Source organism: Myotis nattereri, assembly GCF_964212035.1.
Source record: "Myotis nattereri genome assembly, chromosome: 5".
NCBI lineage: Eukaryota > Metazoa > Chordata > Mammalia > Chiroptera > Vespertilionidae > Myotis > Myotis nattereri.
In genome coordinates, this window is record NC_138080.1 from 28,044,473 (window position 1) to 28,069,969 (window position 25,497).

The 25,497-nt window shown below is 54.8% G+C and overlaps 3 protein-coding genes across 4 annotated transcripts; 2 read left to right on the forward strand and 1 right to left on the reverse strand.

Moving 5' to 3' along the window:
* The first annotated feature begins 2,926 nt into the window (after positions 1–2,926).
* On the forward strand, positions 2,927–7,299 carry TUBB4A (tubulin beta 4A class IVa). 2 transcript variants are annotated; one of them, XM_081090903.1, is made up of 4 exons: positions 2,927–3,456; positions 3,989–4,097; positions 4,203–4,313; positions 5,664–7,299. In XM_081090903.1, exons 1-4 carry the CDS (start codon positions 3,400–3,402, stop codon positions 6,719–6,721), a joined length of 1,335 nt encoding a protein of 444 aa, XP_080947029.1. In that variant the 5' UTR covers positions 2,927–3,399; the 3' UTR covers positions 6,722–7,299. The 2 variants fall into 2 exon arrangements, with proteins under 2 accessions (XP_080947029.1, XP_080947028.1); XM_081090902.1 differs by having other exon boundaries at positions 3,277–3,456; positions 3,989–4,313.
* Positions 7,300–12,225: 4,926 nt separating this feature from the next.
* On the forward strand, positions 12,226–21,123 carry DENND1C (DENN domain containing 1C). The gene is made up of 23 exons (XM_081091165.1): positions 12,226–12,336; positions 13,482–13,546; positions 13,627–13,670; positions 13,780–13,829; positions 14,003–14,122; positions 14,203–14,272; positions 14,705–14,776; positions 14,871–14,936; positions 15,055–15,108; positions 15,210–15,320; positions 16,155–16,255; positions 16,349–16,394; positions 16,522–16,623; positions 16,704–16,829; positions 17,661–17,765; positions 18,445–18,535; positions 18,628–18,668; positions 18,880–18,951; positions 19,566–19,610; positions 19,680–19,787; positions 19,990–20,057; positions 20,209–20,416; positions 20,523–21,123. The coding sequence occupies exons 1-23, from the start codon at positions 12,320–12,322 to the stop codon at positions 21,069–21,071; spliced, it is 2,331 nt and encodes a 776-aa protein (XP_080947291.1). The 5' UTR covers positions 12,226–12,319; the 3' UTR covers positions 21,072–21,123.
* A 233-nt stretch (positions 21,124–21,356) lies between these two features.
* CRB3 (crumbs cell polarity complex component 3) lies at positions 21,357–25,231 on the reverse strand. The gene is made up of 5 exons (XM_081091166.1): positions 23,849–25,231; positions 23,457–23,632; positions 22,623–22,690; positions 21,976–22,119; positions 21,357–21,649 (listed from the first exon to the last, which is right to left on the reverse strand). The coding sequence occupies exons 2-5, from the start codon at positions 23,536–23,538 to the stop codon at positions 21,578–21,580; spliced, it is 366 nt and encodes a 121-aa protein (XP_080947292.1). The 5' UTR covers positions 23,539–23,632; positions 23,849–25,231; the 3' UTR covers positions 21,357–21,577.
* Positions 25,232–25,497: the final 266 nt, after the last annotated feature.

Consider the following 25,497-nt stretch of genomic DNA (forward strand, 5'->3'; position numbering starts at 1 on the left):
GTATGGGACAATGCTCCAACTAACTGAGCCACCCAGGCAGGGCCCATTTACTCTTAAGTGTTCTTGGTTAGGGAAGATAGGATTTTGTGATTTACTAGATGGCTGTAAACTGCTTGGTCATTTAACTATCTGTCTCAGTTTCCCTTTTCCACTTGTGTTGGCTTACTAATCTGTCTCACTAGAATGCTGTACACATTTAAATGGAATGGGGAGAGGAGGTGACTGACTCACAGATACTAGGGGTCAACCTGGTTTATACCATCTGATCCATCAGGAATTTATTCTGGAATCCAGTTAGCTGGGGGGCTAACTCAATTTTTTCCCCAGTTAATTAACACAGCAATTCTCAGCACTATTGACATTTGGGCCCAGATAAGTCTTTGGTGAAGGGAGGAGAGAGACCATCCTATACACTGTAGATGTCTAGCACCATCCACCTGCTAGATGCCAGTAGCATACACACAACCGCCACCAGACATGGCAACCAAAAGTGTCTCCAGATATTGGCAAGTGTCCTTTGGAAGGCAAATCACCCCCATTTGAGAACCACTGGTTAAAACTAGAGGCCATTGGTGAATGTGAAGGACCAGCCATATGGCTGAAGTGGCTGACTCAATGGCTGGAAGCCCTAGGTGGCAAGGATGGGGATTTCTGGATGGCAGAACTGGAGGCTGCCATCAAAAAGGAGTCTGGACCTGCTGGTGTGACTCAGTGGTTAAGCCTCAACCTATGAACCAGGAGGTCACCATTTGATTCCTGGTCAGGGCACATGTCCAAGTTTCGGGCTCAATCCCCAGTAGGGGGTGTGCAGGAGACAGCCAATCTATGATTCTTTCTCATCATTGATGTTTCTATCTCTCTCTCCCTCTCCCTTCCTCTCTGAAATCAATAAAAATATTTTTTTAAAAAATATTCTGCACAGCAAAAGAGACCATCAAAAAAATGAAAAGGGAGCTCACCGTATGGGAAAACATATTTGGCAATGATACATCTGATGAAGGGTTAATATGCAAAATATACAATGAACTCATACAACTTAACAAAAGGAAGACAATACAATTAAAAAATGGGCAAAGGACCTAAATAGATACTTTTCCAAAGGGGACATACAGAGGCCAAGAGACATATGAAAAAATGCTCGAAGGCAACGATCATCAGAGAGATGCAAATTAAAACAACAATGAGGTATTACTTCAAACCTATCAGAATGGCTACCATCAACAAGTCAACAAATGACAAATGCTGGCGAGGATGTGGAGAAAAGGGAACCCCAGTACCCTGCTGGTGGGAATGCAGACTGGTGCAGCCACTGTGGAGAACAGTATGGAGTTTCCTCAAAAAATTAAATATGGAACTGCCATTTGGCCCAGTGATCTCACTTCTAAGAATATACCCTAAGAAACCTAGAACACCAATCAGAAAGAATGTATGCACCCCTATGTTCATAGTAGTGCAATTTACAATAGCTAAGATCTGGAAACAGCCCAAGTGCCCATCAGCAGATGAGTGGATAAAAAAACTGTAGTACATTCACAGCATGGAATACTATGCAGCAGTAAAAAAGGATCTCTTACCCTTTGAGACAGTGTGGAGGGACTTGGAGAGCATTATGCTAAGCGAAATAAGCCAATCAGAGAAAGACAAGTATCACATGATCTCACTCATATGTGGAATCTAATGAACAAAATTAACTGATGGACAAAATAGATCCAGAGACATAGAAGCATGAAACAGACTATCAAATCTCAGAGGGAAGGAAGGGGTGGGTGGAAGAGATCAACCAAAGAACTTGTATGCATACATGCATAACTCATGGAGACAGATAACACGGTGGTGAAGGCAGGGGCAGGGGCGTGCTAGAATGGGTGAATAGAGGATAGGAAGACATATGTAATACTTTCAACAATAAAGATTTAAAAATAATAACAATAATAATTTTTGAAAAGGGGTGTGGCCCTAGCCGGTTTGGCTCACTGGTTAGAGTGTCAGCCCATGGACTGAAGGGTTGCAGGTTCAATTCCGGTCAAGGGCATGTACCTCAGTCGCAGGCTTGATCCCTACACCGGCAGGGCACATGCAGGAGGCACCAACGGATGTATCTCTCATATCAATGTTTCTCTCTCTGTCTCTCCCCCTCCCTTCCACTCTCTATAAAAATCATATCCTCCTTGAGGATTAACAACAAAAAAAAAAGAGAGAGATCTGGCCTTCACTTAAGGGACATCACAGGAAGTTTTGTACTGCCCCTGATAATAATTGTAATACTAATAGCTACAATTTATTGTTTACTCTGTGTGAGGGGAAATCAGGGCCATCTTACTCACTGGGCCATGGCATCTGACTTTCCCCACGGGACTGGGGGGTGGGCATTCCTGACTGCCTGTCTGGCAGATGAGAAAATTCAGCCACAGAGGCAAAGCTGCCCAGGCAAGGTCATATGGCCAACAGGAACTGTGAAAGGTAGGGTACTAGCTTGTAATAAATTATAACACTGGAGCAGAGAGGTGCCGATCTGAAGAAAGCAAAGCAGTCCCCAAAGCTCACCGTTCCCCCTCCCCCTTGAAATCCAGCTCTAAGTCTTAATCCCTGAAGTTCCAACCCGGGCAAGGCTAGGGTGACCCCGCCTGCTACAAACCCAAGGCCCAGCAGAAGTGTCCAGGGGGAGCGCAAGCCTCCATCAGCTCCCACAAACAGTCCCAGGAAACATGGAAGGAAAATCTGGTTTTACTGTCTATGCAGCTTCAAGTCCTCCAAGAACCTATCGCCCTCCCCCTCTCCAGGACAAATCGCAACTCGGGAGCCACCAGTTTGAGCCCACAAGAAGTCCTCCCAGTAAATAAAGGGTTCTAGGAAGGGTACCTACATGGAATGGTTCGGACAGAGAAACTGAGGCAGGGCCTCCCGGGCCGGGGCGGCGGGGGGGGCGGGGGGGGGGGGGGTGACAGGATGTCTCCACGCTTGTTTACCCGGCCTCTCCCTTCCCCCGCCCAATCTCTGCAAAACGCGAGTCGCCAGACCAGGCGAGGGGCGGGGAGCCGGGGGGGGGGGGGGGGGGGGGAGTACAAGATGCTGATAGCGCCTGACGGGTCTCCCCGCCAAGGCCCGGGGTGGGGGCGCACGGGGCCCTGGAGAGCCCCAGCGCGTACCCCGGGAGGTCTCCAGGTGGCTGGCTTCCTCCACCCCCGCCCGCTCTGTCCCAGGGCGGGACCAGGGGGCGGAGCGGGCCGGTGACAGGCCGTGACGCGGGCCCCACCCTTTCTTATAGAGGCACGCGGGGGGACTCGGGGACCGTGTTTCGTCGTCGCTGCCGCCGCCGCCACCGCGTCCACCTCCTGCCCCGCCACCACAGCTCCCAGCATCAGCGCCACCGCCACCGCGTCCGCCAGCAGCGCCACCGCCATGCGCGAGATCGTGCACCTGCAGGCCGGCCAGTGCGGCAACCAGATTGGGGCCAAGGTGCGCGGGGAACCGGGCCCCGGGAGGTGGCTGAGACGAGTGGAGCGGGGCCCTTGAACTCCGCGGAGCTTCCCGACCTTGGGCCTTTTGGCCAACGGGGTCTCCAGGAGGCCAGCACCCCAGGGACGGTGAGGGAGGGGGCGCGGGGGCTGGACCAGGCTGCGAACAAAGGGGCCAATGGGGGTGGGGACCAGCCTTCTGTCTGCTGGCCACAGCTGGCTTCACAGCTGGCCCACTGTCCCCTGCACACGCACAAAGAGTCCCAGACTCTCGCGCTGGCTGCAGCCAGGGTGCACTGACACCAGCAGTCTTGGCTGGCGACTCTGCTTCACCCTGCCCCCACCTCTCCCTTCTTGCTGTTTCATCCCTGCCTCCCCACCATGCCTTTAGGTCCCCCGTTCACCTTGCTGGGGGACAGGTGGCAGCCAGGGAGGTGGTTGGCGGTCCTGAGCCCAGAAGATGGAGGCCAGGGCAGGCCTGGATCCCCTCTCCCTCTCTACTGGTTCTTACCCCACCACCACCACCCCCCTAGTTCTGGGAGGTGATCAGTGATGAGCATGGCATCGACCCCACGGGCACATATCATGGGGACAGCGACCTGCAGCTGGAGAGAATCAACGTATACTACAATGAGGCCACAGGTAGGATGCAGGGGCACCTTCTGGAGCGGGGGTGGGAAGGCATGGGGGGACTGCATGCTGGTTCCTGGCGCTCACCCCAGCTGACCTCCATCTGCTTCCCGGCAGGAGGAAATTACGTGCCCAGAGCCGTGCTGGTGGACCTGGAGCCAGGAACCATGGACTCCGTCCGCTCCGGCCCCTTCGGCCAGATCTTTCGGCCTGACAACTTTGTGTTTGGTGAGTGCCAGGCATGGAGTACAGGCAGGGAAGCCCCTTGCTCCTTTGACTTCCAAATGCTTAGTGAAAACTCACCCTCACAGGCCCCAAAGACCAGCGGGGGAGGCAGAGCGGGCAGTCAGGGCTGTGTTGGCGACAGCCAGCCGGGCGACTGTGGGAGCCCAGGGGAGGCATCTGATACAGTGGCAGGGGTGGGTGGGGTGCGTTGGGGTTGGGTGGGGGTGGGTAAGGAAGGCTTCCTGCATGAAAATCCCAGCTCTGCCACTTCATACATTCTACACAGATTTATTCAGCACCTACTGCATGCGGGTCCTACTATATCCCCAGGGGGATACACATGAGAACAAAACAGACAAAGCTCTCTTCTCCCCTGGAGCTGGCACCCTGGTGGACGGAGGGAGGATGGCAATATAAGCAAGTAAAGCTCAGGCACTGATCCAGTCAGCTGGGTGACTCTGGGCAGTCTCTTCGTGCTCATCTCCTCATCTTTAAAATAGGGATAAAAAATCTACTTCAGCCAAGACCGGTTTGGCTCAGTGGATAGAGCGTCGGCCTGCGGACTGAGGGGTCCCAGGTTCGATTCCGGTCAAGGGCATGTACCTGGGTTGCGGGCACATCCCCAGTAGGAGATGTGCAGGAGGCAGCTGGTCGATGTTTCTCTCTCATCAATGTTTCTAGCTCTCTGTCCCTTTCCCTTCCTCTCTGTAAAAAATCAATAAAATATATTTTTTAAAAAATCTACTTCACAGGCTTGTGTGGCTCAAAGCCATTAATATGTGTAAAGGATTTAGCCCTAACCGGTTTGGCTCAGTGGATAGAGGGTCGGCCTGCGGACTGAAGGGTCCCAGGTTCGATTCCAGTCAAGGGCATGTACCTTGGTCGAGGGCACATGCCCAGTAAGGGGTGTGCAGGAGGCAGCTGATCAATGTTTCTCTCCATCAATGTTTCTAACTCTCTATCCCTCTCCCTTCCTCTCTGTAAAAAATCAATAAAATATATTTTAAAAATATATGTGTGTAAAGGATTTAGAACTATGCCTAGCACTGAGAAAAAGGTAAATAAAGCACTTGTTGTTTTCACGATCATTATTGTTATTAATGTCTGCAGCCTAAAAGATGATTAGGGCATGGAAAGGCAGGAAGGGTGTACAAGACAGAGGGAACAGCTGAAGGGAGGGGCAAGGATGGAAGCAGAGAGGACAATGAATAATCATCACAACAAAATTATAATAATTTATGTTATCTATAATAATAATTTTGTCATTATTGTTCAACCACTAGGATGGCTGGGGGAGGGGCTGGGGAGGCTCTTCCCACAACGGCCCGTGTGTCCCGTTCCCTTCCCTTTCAGGCCAGTCCGGAGCCGGCAACAACTGGGCCAAGGGCCACTACACGGAGGGCGCGGAGCTGGTGGATGCCGTCCTGGACGTGGTCCGAAAGGAGGCTGAGAGCTGCGACTGCCTGCAGGGCTTCCAGCTGACCCACTCGCTGGGCGGGGGCACGGGATCCGGGATGGGCACGCTGCTCATCAGCAAGATCCGGGAGGAGTTCCCCGACCGCATCATGAACACCTTCAGCGTGGTGCCCTCGCCCAAGGTGTCGGACACGGTGGTGGAGCCCTACAACGCCACGCTGTCCGTGCACCAGCTGGTGGAGAACACGGACGAGACCTACTGCATCGACAACGAGGCCCTGTACGACATCTGCTTCCGCACCCTCAAGCTGACCACGCCCACCTACGGGGACCTCAACCACCTGGTGTCCGCCACCATGAGCGGGGTCACCACCTGCCTGCGCTTCCCCGGCCAGCTGAACGCCGACCTGCGCAAGCTGGCCGTGAACATGGTGCCCTTCCCCCGCCTGCACTTCTTCATGCCCGGCTTCGCGCCGCTGACCAGCCGGGGCAGCCAGCAGTACCGCGCCCTGACGGTGCCCGAGCTCACCCAGCAGATGTTCGACGCCAAGAACATGATGGCCGCGTGCGACCCGCGCCACGGCCGCTACCTGACGGTGGCCGCCGTGTTCCGGGGCCGCATGTCCATGAAGGAGGTGGACGAGCAGATGCTGAGCGTGCAGAGCAAGAACAGCAGCTACTTCGTCGAGTGGATCCCCAACAACGTGAAGACGGCCGTGTGCGACATCCCGCCGCGGGGCCTGAAGATGGCAGCCACCTTCATCGGCAACAGCACGGCCATCCAGGAGCTGTTCAAGCGCATCTCGGAGCAGTTCACCGCCATGTTCCGGCGCAAGGCCTTCCTGCACTGGTACACGGGCGAGGGCATGGACGAGATGGAGTTCACCGAGGCCGAGAGCAACATGAACGACCTGGTGTCCGAGTACCAGCAGTACCAGGACGCCACGGCCGAGGAGGGCGAGTTTGAGGAGGAGGCCGAGGAGGAGGTGGCCTAGACCACCCCATTCATTCACCCCTGTCGGCCCCCACCCGCGCTGGGCTGCTCACCTTTGACCCCTTAGAGCTCCTCTTGGGCCCCTGAGAACCCTGCAGCACCACCAAGCCTGACTCAGCTCTGACCCTCTGGCCCTACAACCTTGACTTCTCCCCTGATCTCAGCTGACCTTCGACCCCTGAGCCCCACTTTGGCCCACATTTAACTCCATGAACCCTGTTTCTCCGTGACCTCTCCTTCACCTATGACCTTACCCACCACCCCAATGCACTCCCAGACAAATAAACCCCAGTCTACTTTCGACCCCCTCTCCCTCTGAGCCTCCCTTCACCTCTGACCTTGCCTCACCTTTGACCCCACCACCCTCTGACCCCACCTGCTCTCTGGCTTCTGTAAGCCCCCTGTTTTATCCCTGAACTCACTCCCCTCAACTCCAACTGACCTTGGAAAGCCAGGGCTGGTGGAGGGCAGCTGTGTGGGAGAAGCAGCCCTGGAACGTGTGGACAAGAGAGGCTGTGCCCCCATCCCGCCCCACCTCCTCCCCCTGGCTCACCCTCAATAAATAAATTGTTGTCTTGCCATGTTTCTGCTGAGTGCATTTTCCATCTCCCTGTGGGAAGGCCAACAAGCAAGGGCTCCCCCTAAAGGATGGAGGTGGGTGCTGAAGGGACGTCTAATCTGGGGAGGAAGAAAGGGGGCAAAAATTCTAGAGTCAGACCGAGCTATGCCACTAACTGTATGGTGTTGGGTAAGCACTTGTGCTCTCTGATCCTCGATTTGCTCACCTGTAAAATGGGATTGTATATTTGCCCCCATGACCCTACACACACACACACACCCCAGGAATGTTTGTGAGGATTCGAGGAGCTCTTACGGGCATAGTGCCTGGCACAAGGAGTACTTGGCAATGGAGCTGTTGCCATTTTCTGTGGGCATCTAGCAAGTATGGAAAGCAGAAGTCTTTAGGGAAGGGCACTGGGGAGATGGCAACCTGGAACTAGCATCCAAGGGACAGTCCTATCAGAATAACAGTCGCTAACACGGATGGAGCACTTCGATGTCCTGACATGCCTCATCTCATGTAACTCTCACACGAACCCTGTAAAATCTGAGCTTTTCTCTTCTTTCCAACCAAGGTTTAGAGATACAAAGCATATCCATTAGCTTTCCTTGTGTAACTATCCCCAAAAAGTTTAGGGGCTTAAAACAACAACAGTCACTTATTTAGTTCTCAAATCTGTGATTTGGGCAGGGCTTGGAAAGGCAGCTTGTCTCTGTTCCCCGTGGCATCAGCTAGAGAATCTCAACTGAGGGATTTACTTCAAGGGGGCTCACTCCTATGGCTGCCAAGTTAATGCCAACTGTCCTCTGGGCATGCAACAGGGGCAGATAGAATGAGGGCATCAGTACCTCTCCATGGCCTGCTTGGGCTTCCTCACAGCAGTCCCCAAAAGCACGCATCCCAGGAGAGCAAGCAAAATGCATTGCATTTTTCTGACCTAGCTTCAGGAGTCACTTGGTGTCCTCTGGACTGCTCAAAGTCATGTCCATGTTCAAGGGAGTGGGATGTAAACTCTACACACACCTCTGGAGTGCAGAGAGGCAAGATTCCCCAAGAGCATGTGGGGTGGGAGATATAAGGCTGTAGCCATCTTTGGAAATTACAGTTTGGTCCCATGACTATGAAGCAGTGAGCTTCATAGCCTGACAGTTCAAAGCCTGACAGTTTAAGTCTACAACTCTTATTCCACTTCAGTGTAAAGACCATTCCAGGCAAATTAAGCAGAAAGAAATTTAATATAAGAATTACGACACCGTTGGAGGGACTGAGAGAGTGGGCTGTAAGCAAGTGATTCTTAAACTTCAGTGTGCAAAAGAATCACCAGGAACACTTTGCTAGCACACAGCTTCCTAGGCCCCACACTAGAGTTTCTGATTCAGCAGGGCTGGGGCCCAAGACCTTGCATTTCTAACAAGTTCCCAGGTGAGGCTGCCTATGAGACCACATTTTGAGTAGCCCGGAAATAGGCCGGCACAGCACAAAGCTGACCACTAGGGAGCTGCTTCCTCTGCTTAGTGAGAAAGGTGGAGAGCCAACAGGCTGCCATCAGAGCCATTAATTAAGTTCAAGAACACCTCCCAAGACCCACATAGCTGAACATAGGTCCACTGGAGTGCTCTGCAAAAATCAACTAAAATGAATATAAAGTTAATTAAATATCCAGCAGGATTCACACACACACACACACACACACACACACACACACACACAGGAGGGGAGGTCCACCTCACTTCTACCTTCCAATCTCTCAAGCATTTCTAGTTGGTAGAATCTGCATCCAAAACCAGAGCTACAAAGAAGTTTAGGAAATGTGGTTCTTCTCAGCTTCTGCAGTACAAAGGAAGGCAAACCAGAAGGAAGAGAAAGAAGAAAGGAGTTATACTGAGAGCCAATTAACTATTCCCATCACACTCTATGCTGGAACCCAGCCTTCCCCCACCCACCACCACCACCACTGGGCCCCACCACAGGCAGGCAGGAGGCAGGAGAAGAGTGAGAAAGGCAGCCTGGATATCCAGCCCACAGCAGCCCTCATCTGAGCAGGCCCAGCACAGCACTGGGTGGTGGAGCAGACAGTGGACTAGGCCAGTGGTCGGCAAACTGCGACTCGTGAGCCACATGCGGCTCTTTGGCCCTTTGAGTGTGGCTCTTCCACAAAATACTGACTTCTGCGCATGGGCCACGAAGTTTCAATCGCACTGTACATGTGCGCCTGCACGTGGTATTTTGTGGAAAAGCCACACTCAAGGGGCCAAAGAGCCACATGTGGCTCACGAGCCGCAGTTTGCCAACCACTGGACTAGGCAATGAACTTGGCTGTCTTTGGCATCTCCAACCTAATGTGGCCACAAAAGAACTCCCTATTCTACCCCTAAAACATCCCTTTTCCCAATAAGCAATGCCGTCCTCTCGCTCAAACCCCAAATCTAGGAATCAGCTTTGATTCATCGTTTCCCACACCAAGCACACTCTTCCTATCTTTTGCTGAGTACATTGTTTCTTCTTCAAACTGTGGCCTGTAACCACCTGTCTATACTCTGATCTAAGCCACCGTAATTGTTCATACAGATAACCCCAATCACTTCCCTGAGTCCCCTCTGCCACCCCTACCCCTGCACTGTATCCTCCTTCTGCAACAGCCAGATGAGCTTTCACAAGCAAATAAGAACTTGTCTATTCCCTGCTCCAAACTGCCCCATGACTTCAGTCTCACTCAGATTGAAATCCAAATTCTCACCTTTGTCTTCGGCCCCTGTTGACTACATCCCCATCACCCTCCCTCTCACTCAATAAACTGTGACCTTCTTCATGTGCTCAATCATATCAAGTTTGATTCAGCCTCAAGGCCTTTGCACAGCCTGTTTCTACTATTTCTTTTCCTCGAATGTGTGAATGGCTAGCCCCTTTTCACCCACAGGTGTCAGTTCAAATGATATCTCCTTTGAGCAGCCTCCCTGGCAACTCTAAATTAGCACCCAGTAGCTCTGCATCACTTATCTGTTTACATACTTGTTTCTCCCAACTGAAATGTAAGATTCATGAGGACAGGAATCTACCTTGGTCAACACATGCCTAGAACAGCTTGACACAGCACAGGCCCTCAGTAATTATTTGTTGAATGGATGAGCAAGCAAATGAATGACTTTCTGCCACACTGGTAGGTAAGTGAGAGTTCTGTTTTCCTCATATCAAAGTGAGGAAACAAAGACACAGAGAGTGTGGAGATGGCTTCTAAGATGGCCCCAATGATCCCTTTTCCTCCATTCATGCCCTTGAGTGATCTCCTCCCCTTGAGTTTGGGCTGGACCTGGCAGTGGCTTCTAACCAACAAGGTATGGCAAAGGTGATAAATGTCCCTTCTGAGATTGGATTACAAAAAGCTGTGACTTCTGTCTTGATGAACTCCGTTGTCTTCTCAGCTTGCTCAAGTTGGTAAAGCAAGCAACATGTTGGGAAGGTTCACATGGCAACAAATTGAGGGCAGCCTTGGCCAACAGCCAGCAAGAAACTGAGGCCCTCAGTCCAATAATCCACCATGAACTAAATCCTCCAGCAGTCACGCAGGGAGTTTTCAAAGAGCTCCTTCTCCAGTCAAATTACAATGACCTTCTTCATGTGCTCAATCATATCAAGTTTGATTCAACCTCAGGGCCTTTGCACAGCCTGTTTCTACTATTTCTTTTCACCACATGTGTGAATGGCTAGTTACAGCTCAACAGATTATAGTTGAGACACCCTGTTGTAGAGGACACAGCTAAGCTGTGCCCAGAGCCCTGGTCCTCATTCAGATCATAAATGTGTATTCTTTCAAACCACTAACTTAGGGACATTTAATACACCGCAATAGTAACTAATACATAGAGATCAAATGACTTGCCTAAGGTCACATAGACACTAAAGAACTGAATCAGGTCTTGAACCCAGGTCTCTCTGTCTCCAAAATCATTCCCTTAACCACTTACCTGACCTGCCTTTCATAATAACAGAACATATCAAAAGCTTGATTCAGGTTTGAAAGTTTGTCTATGGATCCTTGTGTTTCAACACGGCATCTGTATGCCTATGTGTCTGTCTCTTTCTAAGTCTGCAGCTCTGATTGGGGGTGCCCAACTGTGTCTCTCTCCATGCACTTAACTATGTCTGGCTGTGAATCTGACTTGTGGCTGAGCCCTGACTTTGTCTGTCCCTTTGTTACTGCTCTAGCTATGCCTCTGTTCTATGTATTTCCGTCTGTCTTCTGAGTCTATTTCTCTATTATCTTGCTTGCATTGACAGCTGTGATCTCTGTAGGTGTGCCCATCTGTCTGTTGCCCTGTCTGGAACTGTTTATGGCTGCATCCTTGTGTTATCTCTCTGCATCTATCACCTGTGTGGGTGAGGACTGCTTCTTGTGTGTGTTGCCCCTCTGAGCTTGTCGGTTTGTGTCCGTGACTGTGGCCTGCCTGAATGCCTTGGTATCTTTGTGTTTGTCTACTGTCTGTGACTGTTCTGGTCTGTTTGTCTGTGTCAGTCACTTCTGGCTGCATGTGTGTTATCTGTCAAGTGTTTGTGCCTGTGTTCTGACCACAGTTGGTCGTCTGATTCTGGGGTGTCCTGTGTCCATTCTGCGGCCCAGCTCCCTCTGGTGGTCCAACAAGGAATAGCTGGTGCAGATGGACCAAAGGAAAGAAGAGTTGAGGGAAGAGGAAGTACTTTAGGCAAACTGAATCATGGGCTGCACAGAGAGGGGAAGGATTGGGTATGATAGCAGGGACCACACGTGGCCTGGCCTGGCCTGGCCTGGCCTGGCAGGATGGGACTGGGGTCTGGCCTCTGAGCCACCCATTGCCCACCCATCACGAGGAAGGGCTAGGAGACAGGATGCCTGGTTTTCTCGAAGTGGGTGGGGGCAGGGACATACCTCCGGGGACGTCACCCATTAAACTTCCTCTCTCTGCCACACAGGAAGCTGAGCCGGCTCAGGGCCCAGGCCCGAGCAAGCACGGGCCCCCAGAACCCTTGGGGAAAGGGCCCCACCGGGCCTGCCCAACAGGGACCATGGAATCCAGAGCTGAGTAAGAACATCCCCCCCCCCGGCCCCCATCCTCTAGACCAAGATTCCTAGACCAGGCTTGGGCTGGGGACAAGGGGAGGGGGTCTGGGGCAGGCTGGGGAGGAGGCCAGAGCCACAGGGGCAGGTGGCCCAAATCAAGGCTGGACTCAGCTGGCTTAGAATATGGACTCCACTCCCTCCCCCCACCCTTTCTTTCCTCTCTCCCCCCAACCCCACACCTGCGCCTCTATGTGACTATGTTTATAATGCTGAGTGAGCACCTCACCTCTTGGTATATCATAGTTTCTGGGTCAGCAGAGTGAGGGAGGATTGTGTGTCCCTGTGTGCAAGTGCTTGTGCAGGACTCGTATCAACGTGAGGGTGAAGTGTTGGGGGTCTCCGGGTGAGGGGTGGTGTGTCTGTAGTCAGTCCCCATCCTATTCTTCTGTTGCCTCCTGGTTCGCTATCTCTCTCCCTAAGCACAAGTCTCTGCATCCTTTGCGTAGGGGGCGGAAGCAGGGGACAAGGGAGGTAGGCGTAGACTGCAGGGCTCACAGAAGTAGGAGGGCATGCTGTCCTCTCTCTGGTGTGAAATTTGAGGTCAGCCCCTGAGGCCTCATGAAGTCTCACATACAGAGATGCACAGGCAGGGCCTCTTGATCTCAAAACCAGAGCAATGTTCGCACATCTACCCAGTCACACTCACAGCCACACAAGAAAACATGGACTTATTCACCCTCACACTGGCTTGGCTTGATCACACTGTCGCAGTCCTACCTAACATACACTGGACAGCCTCATCCTTTCAGGCCAACATGAGATAGAATCACACACACACACACACACATCTGTATGCTCACACAAGCCATACACACACACCTTCTCACACAAATCATGCACACACACACCTGCTCAAGCAAGTTATGCACATACACACACAGTCACACTCCCTCACTCTGCTTCATACTTCCAGTCTCACACACACACGATCAACACCATTCCATGCACACCCAGTCGTACAATCTACACAATCACTGCCACAAACCCTTGGGAGTCATGCACACACAGTCGCACAAGTCACACAGGCACACACAGTCACACATGTGCAGATACAACCACACACAGAAGCCAGTCCATGGACCCACTAAGCCCTTTCCTGTCCCACAGAGAGGGTCCCCCTGCCGTGTTTGATTGGTTCTTCGAAGCAGCCTGCCCTGCCTCCCTACAGGAGGGTGAGTGGGGGAGGACATCAGGGGAGGGGAGTGGAAATGGAAGGTGGGGCCCTGAATGTAGAGGCCTGTTCTCCCTGCAGATCCACCCATTCTGCGGCAGTTCCCCCCAGACTTCAGGGACCAGGTATGCAGGCTGGTTCCTTGCTCCCCTGGGACCAGGGTCAGTCCTCCTGGGGGAGGTTGTGGGGCCCAAAATGAGTGGCCACAGAGTGTGTGCTCTTTTTCACCCCCAGGAAGCTATGCAGATGGTGCCTAAATTCTGCTTCCCTTTTGATGTGGAAAGGTATGGAAGAAAGCAGACAGCCAGCGACCTGGGGACCTAAGGACTCAGACACCCAGGGAATCAGGGGCCCTAACAACTAGGCCCGGATGATGGACACAGTACTAGGAGCACTTGCGGGGGGTGGAGGGAGTGGAGGAGCTGGGACCCAGCCTCTGAGCATTTTTCACCTCCAGGGAGCCTCCCAGCCCTGCGGTGCAGCATTTCACCTTCGCCCTCACGGACCTGACCGGCACCCGTAGATTTGGTTTCTGCCGCCTAAGGGCCGGTGCCCACAGTTGTCTTTGCATCCTCAGGTGTGAACTATTGGGGCAGGGGTTGCGGGGGGAGCCTCGACCTAGGAGTGCTTCATGGAACCCGCTTCCTCTCTCTACAGCCACCATCCCTGGTTTGAGGTGTTCTACAAACTCCTGAACACAGTGGGAGACCTCCTGGCTCAGGACCAAGTGAGACCAGGCCCCGCCCCCCCATTCCGCGGGAACCATAGGCCCCCCACCCCCACAAGCCCCCAGCCCTGCTCAGAACTCACAGGCCAGACGGAAGCCCTGGGCTCCTCTCAGAACACCCAGCTTGAGCCAAGACCTTCAGAATCCCCAACCTACCTTTTCTTCTCTTGTTTTAAAATATATTTTTATTGATTTTGGAGAGAAAGGGAGGAGAGATAGAAACATCAATGATGAGAGAGAATCATTGATTGGCTGCCTCCTGCACGCCGCCCCACCCCCCCACCCCCCAACTAGGGATTGAGCCTGCAACCCGGACATGTGCCCTAGACCGGACTCGAACCCAGAACCCAGGACCCTTCAGTCCGCAGGCCAACGCTCTATTCACTGAGCAAACCGGCTAGGTTTTGACTCAGACACCTCACCCCCACCCAGGTCTCGGAGGTCGAGGAACTTCTAAACCTGCTGCAGCGGACCCTGCCAGAGACCCAGGCCTCCGTGGAGCTGGTGAGTAGCTCCGAACCCCTGGGCATGGGACCCCAGGTGGATGGGGAGGCAGCCCCCCAGCCCTGAGGACCACACAGACACACCTCTCCCTCAGGGCAGCGGAGTGACGATCTCCAGTGTGCCCGGCGGGATGCCCCCAGCCCCCGGGAACATCAGGCCGGTGAGCAGGGCTGGGGACCCTGGAAGGTTGGGCTCCCAGGTGAAGCCAAACCCCTGATTAATCGGTCCCCTTGCCAATCTCCTCTCTACCTCCCCACCACCACCACCACCACCACCAGCTTTCCTATTTCGTGGCCCCTGACTCCGGCCGCCTGCCATCCATTCCGGAGAACGTGAGTGGGCTCCTCCGAGGGGGCGGGAAGAGGTCCCGAAACCCGCAGGGACTGCCAGGTCCTGCCGTCCCTGGCGCCCAGCGCTCCTCCCTGTCCCTCAGAGGAACCTAACCGAGCTGGTGGTGGCGGTGACCGATGAGAACATCGTGGGGCTGTTCGCGGCGCTCCTGGCCGAGCGGAGGGTCCTGCTCACCGCCAGCAAGCTGAGCACCGTGAGGCAGGGGCCCGCCGGGCGGGAGGGGCCGAGACCGGGCTTCGTCCCTGGGGGCGGATTCCTACTCCAACCTCACCCGGCGTCACCCGAGGGCAAAGTCCTGGGTCTGCCCCTGTGAAGGTCAGGGTTGAGCTGAACGCTGGCTCCACTCCGGTGGGGGGAGTCAGCGTGGGTAGCGTCTAGCTGCCGTTTGCAAGCTCCTCTTTGGGAATGCCGAGTCAGACTCCACCCACTGGCTCCGCCCCTCTGGAGGGCGACGTCGGGGAGCGCTAAATTCCAGCTCGGCCCCTAGATGGAAGGGCAGAGAGGGTGGCCGTGGAGGCTGAATGCTGACTCCACCCCTAGGGCAGGACCGAGGAAGGTAAATTTTAGCTCCGCCTCTTTAGGGGTAGGGTCAGTGGAGCTGCGTCGTGGCTCCACCCCTAGAGGCGGGGCTAGGGCGACTCTGTTAGCTCCGCCTCGTTGGGGGTGGAGCTAGTGGGCTTAGTCACAGCTCTGCCCCTAAGAAGAGGGATCCCGGAGGGTTGCATATTAGTCCCAACCCTAGGACTTGCCCTGAATCGTAGGCCACTCGCAGCCCCTCCCCCTGAGTAAGCACCTCTTACCTGACCTGTCTTTCCTGGCGCCACCTGCTCCAAGCACTGTAATTTGCCAAATTCTAGGTCTCCACCTGCTTCCTAAAGGGGTGTGACTTTTCACCTCTTACCAGAAGCGGGTGGGTAAGGTGAGGTGGGTGGGAAATGGAGCTGGGAGAGGGTTCTTGAGCCACCCCAGAGAGGGTTCTTGAAGCTGGGGGCCAGGCCCTGAACCCACAGTACCCACCCGTCCCCAGCTGACCTCGTGCGTCCACGCGTCCTGTGCCCTCCTGTACCCCATGCAATGGGAGCACGTGCTGATCCCCACACTGCCGCCGCACCTGCTGGACTACTGCTGGTGAGGGGCGGAGTCTGGGGAGGGGCCGGGCCTGGGGGGCTGGGGACCAGGGCGTAGGGCCTGCATGACCCTGCTCCCTCGGGTCGTCCGCAGCGCTCCCATGCCCTACCTCATCGGAGTCCACGCCAGTCTCACAGAGGTCAGTGGGAGCGGCCATGGACTGCAAGGACGGGCGGAGTTCTCCTCCCTCTGCATCCCCAGATACCTTCCCCCGCCAGGGTTCCTCGGACTCTGAGCTGCGGTCCCCCTACCACCCTCCAACACAGAGAGTGCTGGAGAAAGGCCTGGAAGATGTCGTGATGATGAACGTGGACTCCAATATCTTAGAGACGCCCTTCGACGACGTGCAGGCGCTGCCTTCCGACGTGGTCAGTATCACCCCTCCAGCAGCGTCTGGGAGAGGGAGGCCCCAAACCCACCCGCTCAGCGCTGCTCCCTTGTCCTCCAGGTGTCCCTGCTGAGGCTGAGGCTAAGAAAGGTCGCGCTGGCCCCAGGAGAAGGGGTGTCCCGTCTTTTCCTCAAAGCCCAGGCACTGCTCTTTGGGGGGTACCGCGATGCGCTGGTCTGCAGCCCGGTGAGCAGGGGGGATGCTGAGGAGGAGGCCTAGTCGACCCTGGATGATAATATCATTTAGAGTGTTTACTCTATGCCTCCATTTGCTCATCTATAAAATGAGATCCAGATAGTACCCACCCAAACGGATGGTGTGAGTAAAATGCTTGGATAGTGCCTGGCATATCACGAGTATTCAAATGCTAGGTTCTACTATTACTATCTCATTTAATGCTCATGACAGTATTATGAGATAGGTGCCATTATGGTCCCATTTTACATGTAAAGAAACTGAGGCTTGGAGAAGTCCTGAGGTAGGTGAGTGTTAAACCCAGGACTCTGATCTGCTGACTTTCAACCCCCTCCCTCAGTTTCCCACTATTCTATAAAAACTTAAGGGAGGGGGAAATTCTATCATTTAAGTATCTGATGTGCCTGTGGCTGTGCCTTAACAACACGTCTGGAATCTGCCCATTTCTCCCCATCATCTGTCTCCACCCTGGTCTGGTCCCCATTATTGCTCACCTAGATAAGCGTTTTCGCCTCCCTGATGAGTCCCCTCTCCCCGGTTCCACCCTCACCCTCATAGTCTGTCCTCCCTGAAGCGGCCAGAAGTCACCTGTGAGCACCCAAGTCAGGTCTCACCCCTCCTCTGCCCTCTAGGGCTCCCACCTCCCTCTGGGTAAAAGCCCAAATCCCTCCCCCCCCCCCTTGGCTCACCAGGTCCTGCACAGGAGCAGGCATACAGCAGGCACTCAATCAACATTTGCTACATAGATAGATGGTAGAGTAAGGGAGGCAGCTGGTGTCCAGGAGAGCCTCCGGGAGCTCAGGACGAGGATCCTTCTTCCAGGGCCAGCCTGTGACCTTCAGTGAAGAAGCCTTCTTGGCCCAGAAGCCCGGGACTCCCTTGCAGGCCTTCCACCAGCGGGCTGTGCACCTGCAGCTGTTTAAACAGGTGCGCCGGAGCCCAAGGGCGGGATTGGGACCTGGGGGGCGGGGTTAGGGACGCCACGCCGGGGTCCTGTGGGCGGGGCTAGAGTCGGTCTGGCGGAATCTCCCTCTTCCGATTGGGGAGACAGGACTGAACTAGGTTTCTTAAAGATAGGGGTTCCCGTCCTGATTTTCTAAGGGACAAAATCTACTCCTTGGGCCCTGGGGAAATAATGCCGTCTTCGGAAGTTCTGGGCGTGTCCAGATGCGCACATCCTTTGGGAGCAAGGAGGAGGCGGGCCGGGACTCCGGGGTACCTGGGAGGGGGCTGGAGCGGGATCGGACTCCTGGGTTCCTGGAGGAAGGTGGGCTGGACTCCAGGATCCTTCAGCGCGGGCGTGGGTTCTAGGGTCCCTGAAGGTGGGGTCAACCTCTTCCAGGGTCACTGAGAGGTGGGTCGGTCCGAAGTGGCAGAATCTAACTTCCGGGTCCCTGTGAGGGGCGGTGTCTGGTCCCTGATAACAGGTGCTGACCTGGGGCTATAGGAGGCGGTTGGCCCTCTGGCTTCCAGAGGTGGCCTCCAGACCTCCTGGGTCCGGTGAGTGGGCCCCTAGCGGGTCAGGAATCACTTTTACTTCCTGAGGGAGAGAGGACTCCTAGTCCTTGCATTCAGGTGTGACTCTGATCCTTTCTCCCATCCCCAGTTCATTGATGGCCGGCTGGAGAGGCTTAACACAGGAGAGGGGTTCTCAGATCTGTTTGAGCAGGAGATCACCTGCAGTGGGGCCTCCTCAGGTGAGCCCTGAGTCTAGCCCGGAGTCCCTACCCCAGCAGCCCCCCCCCCCCCAACCCCCGCCTGTCATGACGACGCTCTCTCCTCACTCCAGGCACCCTTCGCTCCTACCAGCTCTGGGCAGACAACCTAAAGGTATTGAACACCTGTCTTGTTTATTATTGGATTAATTTAATCCCACAACAGCCCCCAAGTAGGGTCATTATTTTGCTCATTTATAGAGGTGAAGAAATTGAGGCTCAGAAAGGGAGAAGGGCCTGTCTGGGGTCACACAATCCTTGAGTGAGGTGGGTCCTGGGGTAACCCCAGATGCCCACACCTCTCTCCCTTGGCACTCTCTCTCCAGAAAGGTGGTGGTGCCCTCCTGCATTCCGTCAAGGCCAAGACCCAACCAACCGTCAGAAACATGTACCGCTCGGTGAGGCTGGGCTAGACAGGCTGTTTACTGGGGTGACAGAGGACATTTTAACCCCACATTTAAAGTGCACATGCTTTTATCACCTGAATCAGCAGTTACGCCATTAACAATTTTTCCCACTTTCGTTTTCCATTCACTATTCTCATGTGTGTCAGGATTTCTTTCCTATTTAAAATTGGCAACCAAGATTCATTGGTTTTTTTGTTTGTTTTGTCCTTCTCAGACACTGCAAACCCCGCTTCTATCCTTTTGGGGTTTTTCTCCCAAGCACATTTCCTGGGGCCAACTTCTGCAGCTCCAAATTGTCCATTCAATTTTATTCTTCACTCGGCTTTTGAACACGGACACATTTTTATGATGTTCTGTTTTTGCCACTCCCCATTTCATCTGGGGGTTCTTTCCCCCAGGAATAGTCCTTTTGTATTAGCCAAGGGGGCGAGAGTTTGTATTGACTCCTTAGGTGATGCATGGGGAATTGTGAATACATTTGTGAGACATAAACATGAATAGATGGCAGACTCCACTGTTCTAGGGAACAGGGGGCTGAGTTCTCAAACGTCCCGTGTCAAATCACCTCAAATCTAATTTTTTTTTTTTTTTTGGCTCCTCCATAGGCCAAGAGTGGCTTGAAGGGAATGCAGAGCCTCCTGATGTACAAGGTAAAGCTAATGGCCAATGGGTGGGGGGAATGGAGAAATGGGCTCCTGGCTCACCCAACCTCTTCCTAGGATAGGGATTCTAGCCTGCAGAGGGGGGGCTCCCTCAGGGCTTTCTCCCTCACCAGTCGCTCAGATCACCTGCAGCAGCGCCTGCCTATCACCCAGCACTTTGGACAGGTAAGATGCCCCGCCTCCACCCCGACACACACACCTGGAATTATCACCAAGTCCTCCACCCATCCTCGATCTCCATCTAGACAACTTGCCTCCCTCCTCGTGTACCCCAGTACCTGATGCCCGCTTCACACTCACCCTCCTTCACACAGCTCCCCTGACTCTAGCTCCTGGGGCCCCACCCCTCCAAACCTGTCCTTTGCAGAACCGGCCCCTTCGCCCCAGCAGGAGACACCGGCAGGAAGAGAGACCTTCTGAGTCCCTGGGGGAGAGGTAAGGCTCAAAGGCAGGAGAGGGGGCAATATTGTAAGTGGGAGGCCAGAACTAATGGGGAAGATGATCCCCACATTCCAAACCTGCCAGAGCCACCAGACTGGAGCTGGGGGTTGGGGGCAGATATCTGAGGCTGCCTAACCTCACACAGGACACCCCCTCTGAGCCCGGAGGCTACCCGGGACTCCTGGGCAGAGGAAGCTCTGGACAGCAGCTTCCTGGGGTCTGGGGAAGAACTGGATTTGTTGAGTGAGATACTAGACAGTCTGAGCACGGGAGCCACAAGGACAGGCAGCCTGCGGCCCAGCCAGAGCTTAGACTGCTGCCACAGAGAGGACATGGACAGCTGCCTCAGCCTGGTGAGCCCTCCAGTCCTCTACCACTTGCCCACCCATCTTGCCACCCCCTCCCCCTCTAAATTCCAGCAACTTGCTAATCTCCCCACTCCCCCCACCCCCCGTCCAGCCTAACTTACCAGGAAGACAAAGGTGGCAACCAGATGAGGAGGACCCCCCAGAACCCCATTCCCAGTCCCTGCCTGCCGGCCTGCCATCTCTGCAAAACCCCCAGCCTCCGGATACCACCAGGCCTTCAAAGAACCTCAGTCTCTCAGAGGCCAGCCAAGAAATCACTTCTTCAACGCAATCGTTAACAGCTTCTGCAGACCCAAGCAGCAGCGGGGACCTCAAATCCTCTCTCACAGAGCCCCATCAACACACCTCACCTCTCTCCCCTCTCCACGAGGCCGCCGGAGAGCCCAGAGGCCAGAAGAGCTCCTGCTCCCAGCTCTCCACAGTGCCCACCCAGCCCAGACCTCCAGAGAGCCCCCAATCTCTGCTACCCACAAAGCCCAACTCAGATATCACCTGGACATCTCCAACCTTCGACTCTACCTCAGATCTCGGTTTCCCAGAGAGCTCCAGAGCCCCTGCTGTGCCCGCTAGCAATCCGCAGGAGCCCCAGGCCAGGAACCGGCCCAGAGTTGCTGAGCTTAAAAAGTGTTTTGAAGGTTAAGGACCAGGCATCTGGAGGAGATGCCATTCTCTCAATAAAGTCTCAAGAGCCCAAAGCTGGTTTTTCCTGGTGAGTTTACCTGTGGGCCCTCTCTCTGCTCCTAAACCCATCCCATCCACCACCTTCCCCACTGGGGCAGCCTCCTGCTGGCTCCGAAGGGTAGTGAAAAGCCTCTCTTCCAGGAAACCCTCCCAGCCCCTAAGATCCTCAAAACCTTGCAATTCATCCTCCACGGCCTATGAGCCCTGCATTTACCTCCTCCATCTAGGCTAATTTCTGCCTCCACCAGTTCAAAAAAAGGTTTTATTATATCTCACTATCAATTTTACACATATATATATATATATAAAATGTCAGCATCCCCACCCTCCATTGCCCTCAGGGGCAGAGTTTTGAAGCACCTTTTCCCCTTCTATTCTTAAGCCCAGGTTTTGAAGGCTCAGAGAGGGATCAGCCTTCCCCCAAGGTCACACAGCAAGGGAAGGAGATGAAGAGAGGAAGGGGACCTAGATGGGCAGGCACCCCTGCACTTTCTCCTTGGAGTCCTGGGGAGCCTGGGCCTCGGTTGCGTGGGAGAACTGAAAGGAAAGGAGAGGGGGGTTGTCGGGCCTGTGTGGAGACGGTGCAGCAAGCATAAAGGCGGGTCCCTAGCACCGGCACCCCCAATTGCAGGCAGAGTCATGCAGAGGCGACATGCTTCGCAGAGCCCGCCCGGCAGGTGCCCCATGGCCCCAAAGTCCAACTGAGCCATCATGGGCTCGTGTCTCGGTGGTGGATGCTGTGTGGGAGCAGGTGCTAGGCAGTCCTGGGTAGTGGTGGTGGTTGTGGCGGACCCCAGCGTTCAGATGAGCCGCTCCTCAGGAGGCAGCTTGAGGTTGGGGGGTGGTGGCGCTCGGGCACCCACCTGCTCCTCACTGCTGGGCCGGTAGGTGCCTTCCGTCTGCCGCTTCTCCCGCAGTTTCCGCACCAGCAGCACCAGCCCCACGGCCAGAAGCAGGGCAGCCAAGAGGGAGAAGACCACGATGATGGCAGTGGTGGCCTCCTTAGACTGCGAGACAGGGGACAGGTGTGACTTCCCTGAATCTGGGGATTCTGTCTGCCCCCACCTTAGAAGCATCCCAGGTTCCTAATCCCCCCACACACCCCTGCTCCTTTTGGTGACCTGGTTCCTCCACCTGATCCCCATCTATCACATTTGGGGCTCCCAGTCCCCCACACCTGCCATGTCTGGGGTCCCCCTTCCAAGCACCCGTCACATCTGGGTTCCTAGCTATTCCCCCCCTCCTCCCGAGAGGCCTATAGGGCTCCTGACCTACTGCATGTGCCACCATCTACTCCCTTCCTGAGGTTCTGGGTCTCCCCAGTCTGGGCCCCTGGCTCTCCCTAATTGTCGTGTTGATATTCTGTTCTCTCACACTTGGGGTTCTCCAATGCCAACCCCCATCCTGGCCTGCCACCTCTGGGGATCTAGGCCCCTCCACCTGCTACTTGTGGATAGCATTCTAAATAGAATCCCTGCTGCCCTCATGCCATATATACCCCCCAACTCACCAGGGCCCCATTGAAGCTGGGGTATGGGGTGGTAGTGGTGCTATTCTCGTATGCAGTGGGGTCCAATGCTGTGAGGAAGTGGTAGAGAGAATAAATGAAGCTCCATCTATCACTCCCATCCTGGCACATCTGCCCCCTTCCTTGGGGATTTCCCCTGCCCTCACGCCCCACCCCCAACCCCGTTAGAACTCTGCTCTTCTCGCTGTGGGTGCTCTGCATGTCGGAGCCAGGCCAGCTGTACTGCTACTCCGGCCACCCTCAGCCCAGTGGAGCCCAGCAGTGAGGAATCCGCCCACAGTAGTTTGCAGTTAGTGCTGAGTTGGGGGCTATGACAAGATGGTGTGAAAGCCCAACTGTCCCTTCCTCTCCCCTCCCCCACCTACCTGGCCTTTTCTTGGCTCTGAAAGATCTGGACAGATCCTGCTTTTGCCTGGAGTATCTATTTGATTCCGCCCCCACCCCCATCCCCACCCCAGGCTCTTGAAACTGGAAGGACTGAATGGCTGGGTCCACCCATATGGCCAGCCTGGTGGTCATCCTGGACTCAGAGCCCCAGGCAGGCAGGCAGGCCTCCTCCAGGCTCCCAGACAGCCCAAAACACCTCAACCACAGAGACTCAGATATGCAGGCCTCCTCTCCCTCCAGCTCATAATTCCACCCCAAACAGGAACTCAGGAATTCTAGACCAACTGCGACCCGTCCAAGGAAGGACTTAGGAATTCAAAATCCCCAGCCCTGACCTTGTAGACTGCTGCCCCCAAGGCACTCCATGCCCGCTCCCCAGTTCTTGACCTCTCGGTGTCCCGGATCCCCAGCGCCCCTGCCGGTACCTACTTTGCCCCCAGACCCGGCCCCAGCGGGCGGGCAGCAGCGGCAGGCCGAGCGCCAGGAGCAGCCCCAGGCTGGGGCTCGCCATGGGCCTGGGGAGATAGGCTGGTGGCACCAGGGACAGGGCTTCTTGCGCGCCGCTCCTACCGCATCTCGGGCCAGAGGTACTTACGACTTGGCACCTGCGGGCGGGAGACGGAGAAAGGCCAGGGCGTGGGGGAGGAGGCTTGACCCAGGCGCAGGCCCAGGGAGGGGCGACCCGCGCCAGGGCACCCCGGAGTCCAGCCCCGCCCCGCCGCCAGAGGTCAGAGATTAAAAATTAACTCGGGAAGTGCATTCCTAGGCTCTGGAAAGGGAAGGGGGTAGGCAGAGGGGGGCGGCGCGACCTGCCTCCCTACCTGGCCCGGGCGTCTTTGATCTCACTCAGGTTCCCGGTCTGCTTCCCTCGCTCGATCCCTCCGTGCGTCCCTCGGTCGCTCGGCCGGACCACACCGGCTCCTCCCGCTCACGTGACCCGGAAAGTTTAGTCACTCACCTGGGAGGGGAGCGCACTTCCGGCTTGTGCACCTGAAAGAGATAAGGGGGCGGAGCCAGGCGGGAGGTGGGGCCGCGCAGCGTGCGCACCTGTAGCGGGAACCCAATCCTGTGATGCGGAAAAGAAAGAGGAGCGGAAGCGCGGAAGTGCAGGAGGAAACTCCCACGTGGATTGCGGTGACGTCTGTAAGACGGCACAGGTGCGGAGACACACGAGGCGTGGAGACACGGTGGCATGAGGCACTCCTGTTCGGGGCCGACCCAGATGGGGAGTCCCTCATGAAAAAACACCTGCGTGGTACACACCTGCATGGGAGCGAACCTGTAGAAAAGACATCGGCAAGGACAGGTAAGAAACACACCTGTGGGAGACATCTGCATTGAATCACACCCATTTGGCGTATAGCTGACCGGAAGCACACCTGTGTGGAAAACAGCTGTGTAGAACAGCTGTATTGTAACAAACACCTGGCTGAGGCGTTCTGGCGCACGGTTTTGAGGACGCGGCTGCAGGGCTCACCTCTTGAATGAACACTTGGATAAGGAATTTCTGTGTGGAGATGTATTGGCAATACCGGTATGAGACACACCTGCACTTAAGTACACCTGTATGGGACTCAGTTATACGGAAACAGACCCATACGGGTGTATACTTAACACGAAAACACCCGTGCGGGTGGAGACGCTGTATAACGCATTCCTGGGCGGATTTCTGCTGAGAAGCATACCTGTGAGGTGAAGGAAGTACAGTGGGGCCTTGACTTACGAGTTTAATTCGTTCCGAGACCGAGCTCGTTAAGGAGCTCGTAAACTCAAATGACTCTATCAACTCAATGCAAAAAATCGGCCGAGAGACAGCTGGTATCTCAAAAAACTCATTAGTCGGGACACTCGTAAGTCAAGGCCCCACTGTAGTCTTGTATGAGGAACATCTGCATAGAATTGAGCTCACATGAGAGAAAGACCTGAGAAGATCTGTATGAGGCACAGCCACACTGAAGCACCTGCGGGGGGAGGGGGGCAGCACGACAGAGGTGTATGTGTATTGAGGCCCACCTGTCAGGATGTAGCTGAGAAAACACCTGTTTGGGGTATCTCCGTGGGAAACATGTGTAACCCCCATGATGAAGGGCACCTGCAAGGACCACCTTTACATAAAAGCATCTATAAGAGGCTTGTTGGTCTGAGACGCACCTGTTGGGGCAGAAGCTGAGTGGAAACCAGTCCTTATGGCTGCATCTTTGGATAAAGAACGACATTAATAAGACGACCTCCTCTTGGGGACTGTAGGGTGAAGAGGGATGGTCACGGGCAAGTTAATCCCTTTTAGGGTATATAGAGTGATGGGTAAGGATCCCAGGTCTGGATAAATTCCTGCTGTGCCCTTACTGGGCACTGGACTGGGGAGAGCGCCGTAGTGTGCTGTTTCCTCACCCGGGAAGTGGGAAGGCCAGTCCCACCTGCCTCACAGGGCTTGGCGGGGCGACCCGAGAGGTGAGTAGAAGGCCTGGCA

Excerpts from the sequence above, each read along its gene's own strand:
- TUBB4A (XM_081090902.1), top strand. The coding sequence starts at position 3,400 with ATGCGCGAGATCGTGCACCTGCAGGCCGGCCAGTGCGGCAACCAGATT. Across the intron at positions 3,457-3,988 it reads GCAACCAGATTGGGGCCAAG|TTCTGGGAGGTGATCAGTGA; the intron begins GTGCGCGGGGAA and ends CCACCCCCCTAG. Across the intron at positions 4,314-5,663 it reads GCCTGACAACTTTGTGTTTG|GCCAGTCCGGAGCCGGCAAC; the intron begins GTGAGTGCCAGG and ends CTTCCCTTTCAG.
- DENND1C (XM_081091165.1), top strand. Across the intron at positions 13,830-14,002 it reads TTCCCTTTTGATGTGGAAAG|GGAGCCTCCCAGCCCTGCGG; the intron begins GTATGGAAGAAA and ends TTTCACCTCCAG. Across the intron at positions 16,256-16,348 it reads CACCTGCTGGACTACTGCTG|CGCTCCCATGCCCTACCTCA; the intron begins GTGAGGGGCGGA and ends GGTCGTCCGCAG.
- CRB3 (XM_081091166.1), bottom strand. The coding sequence starts at position 23,538 with ATGGCGAGCCCCAGCCTGGGGCTGCTCCTGGCGCTCGGCCTGCCGCTG. Across the intron at positions 22,120-22,622 it reads CCAGCTTCAATGGGGCCCTG|TCTAAGGAGGCCACCACTGC; the intron begins GTGAGTTGGGGG and ends CCTGTCTCGCAG. Across the intron at positions 21,650-21,975 it reads GGCCCAGCAGTGAGGAGCAG|TTCTCCCACGCAACCGAGGC; the intron begins GTGGGTGCCCGA and ends CTTTCCTTTCAG.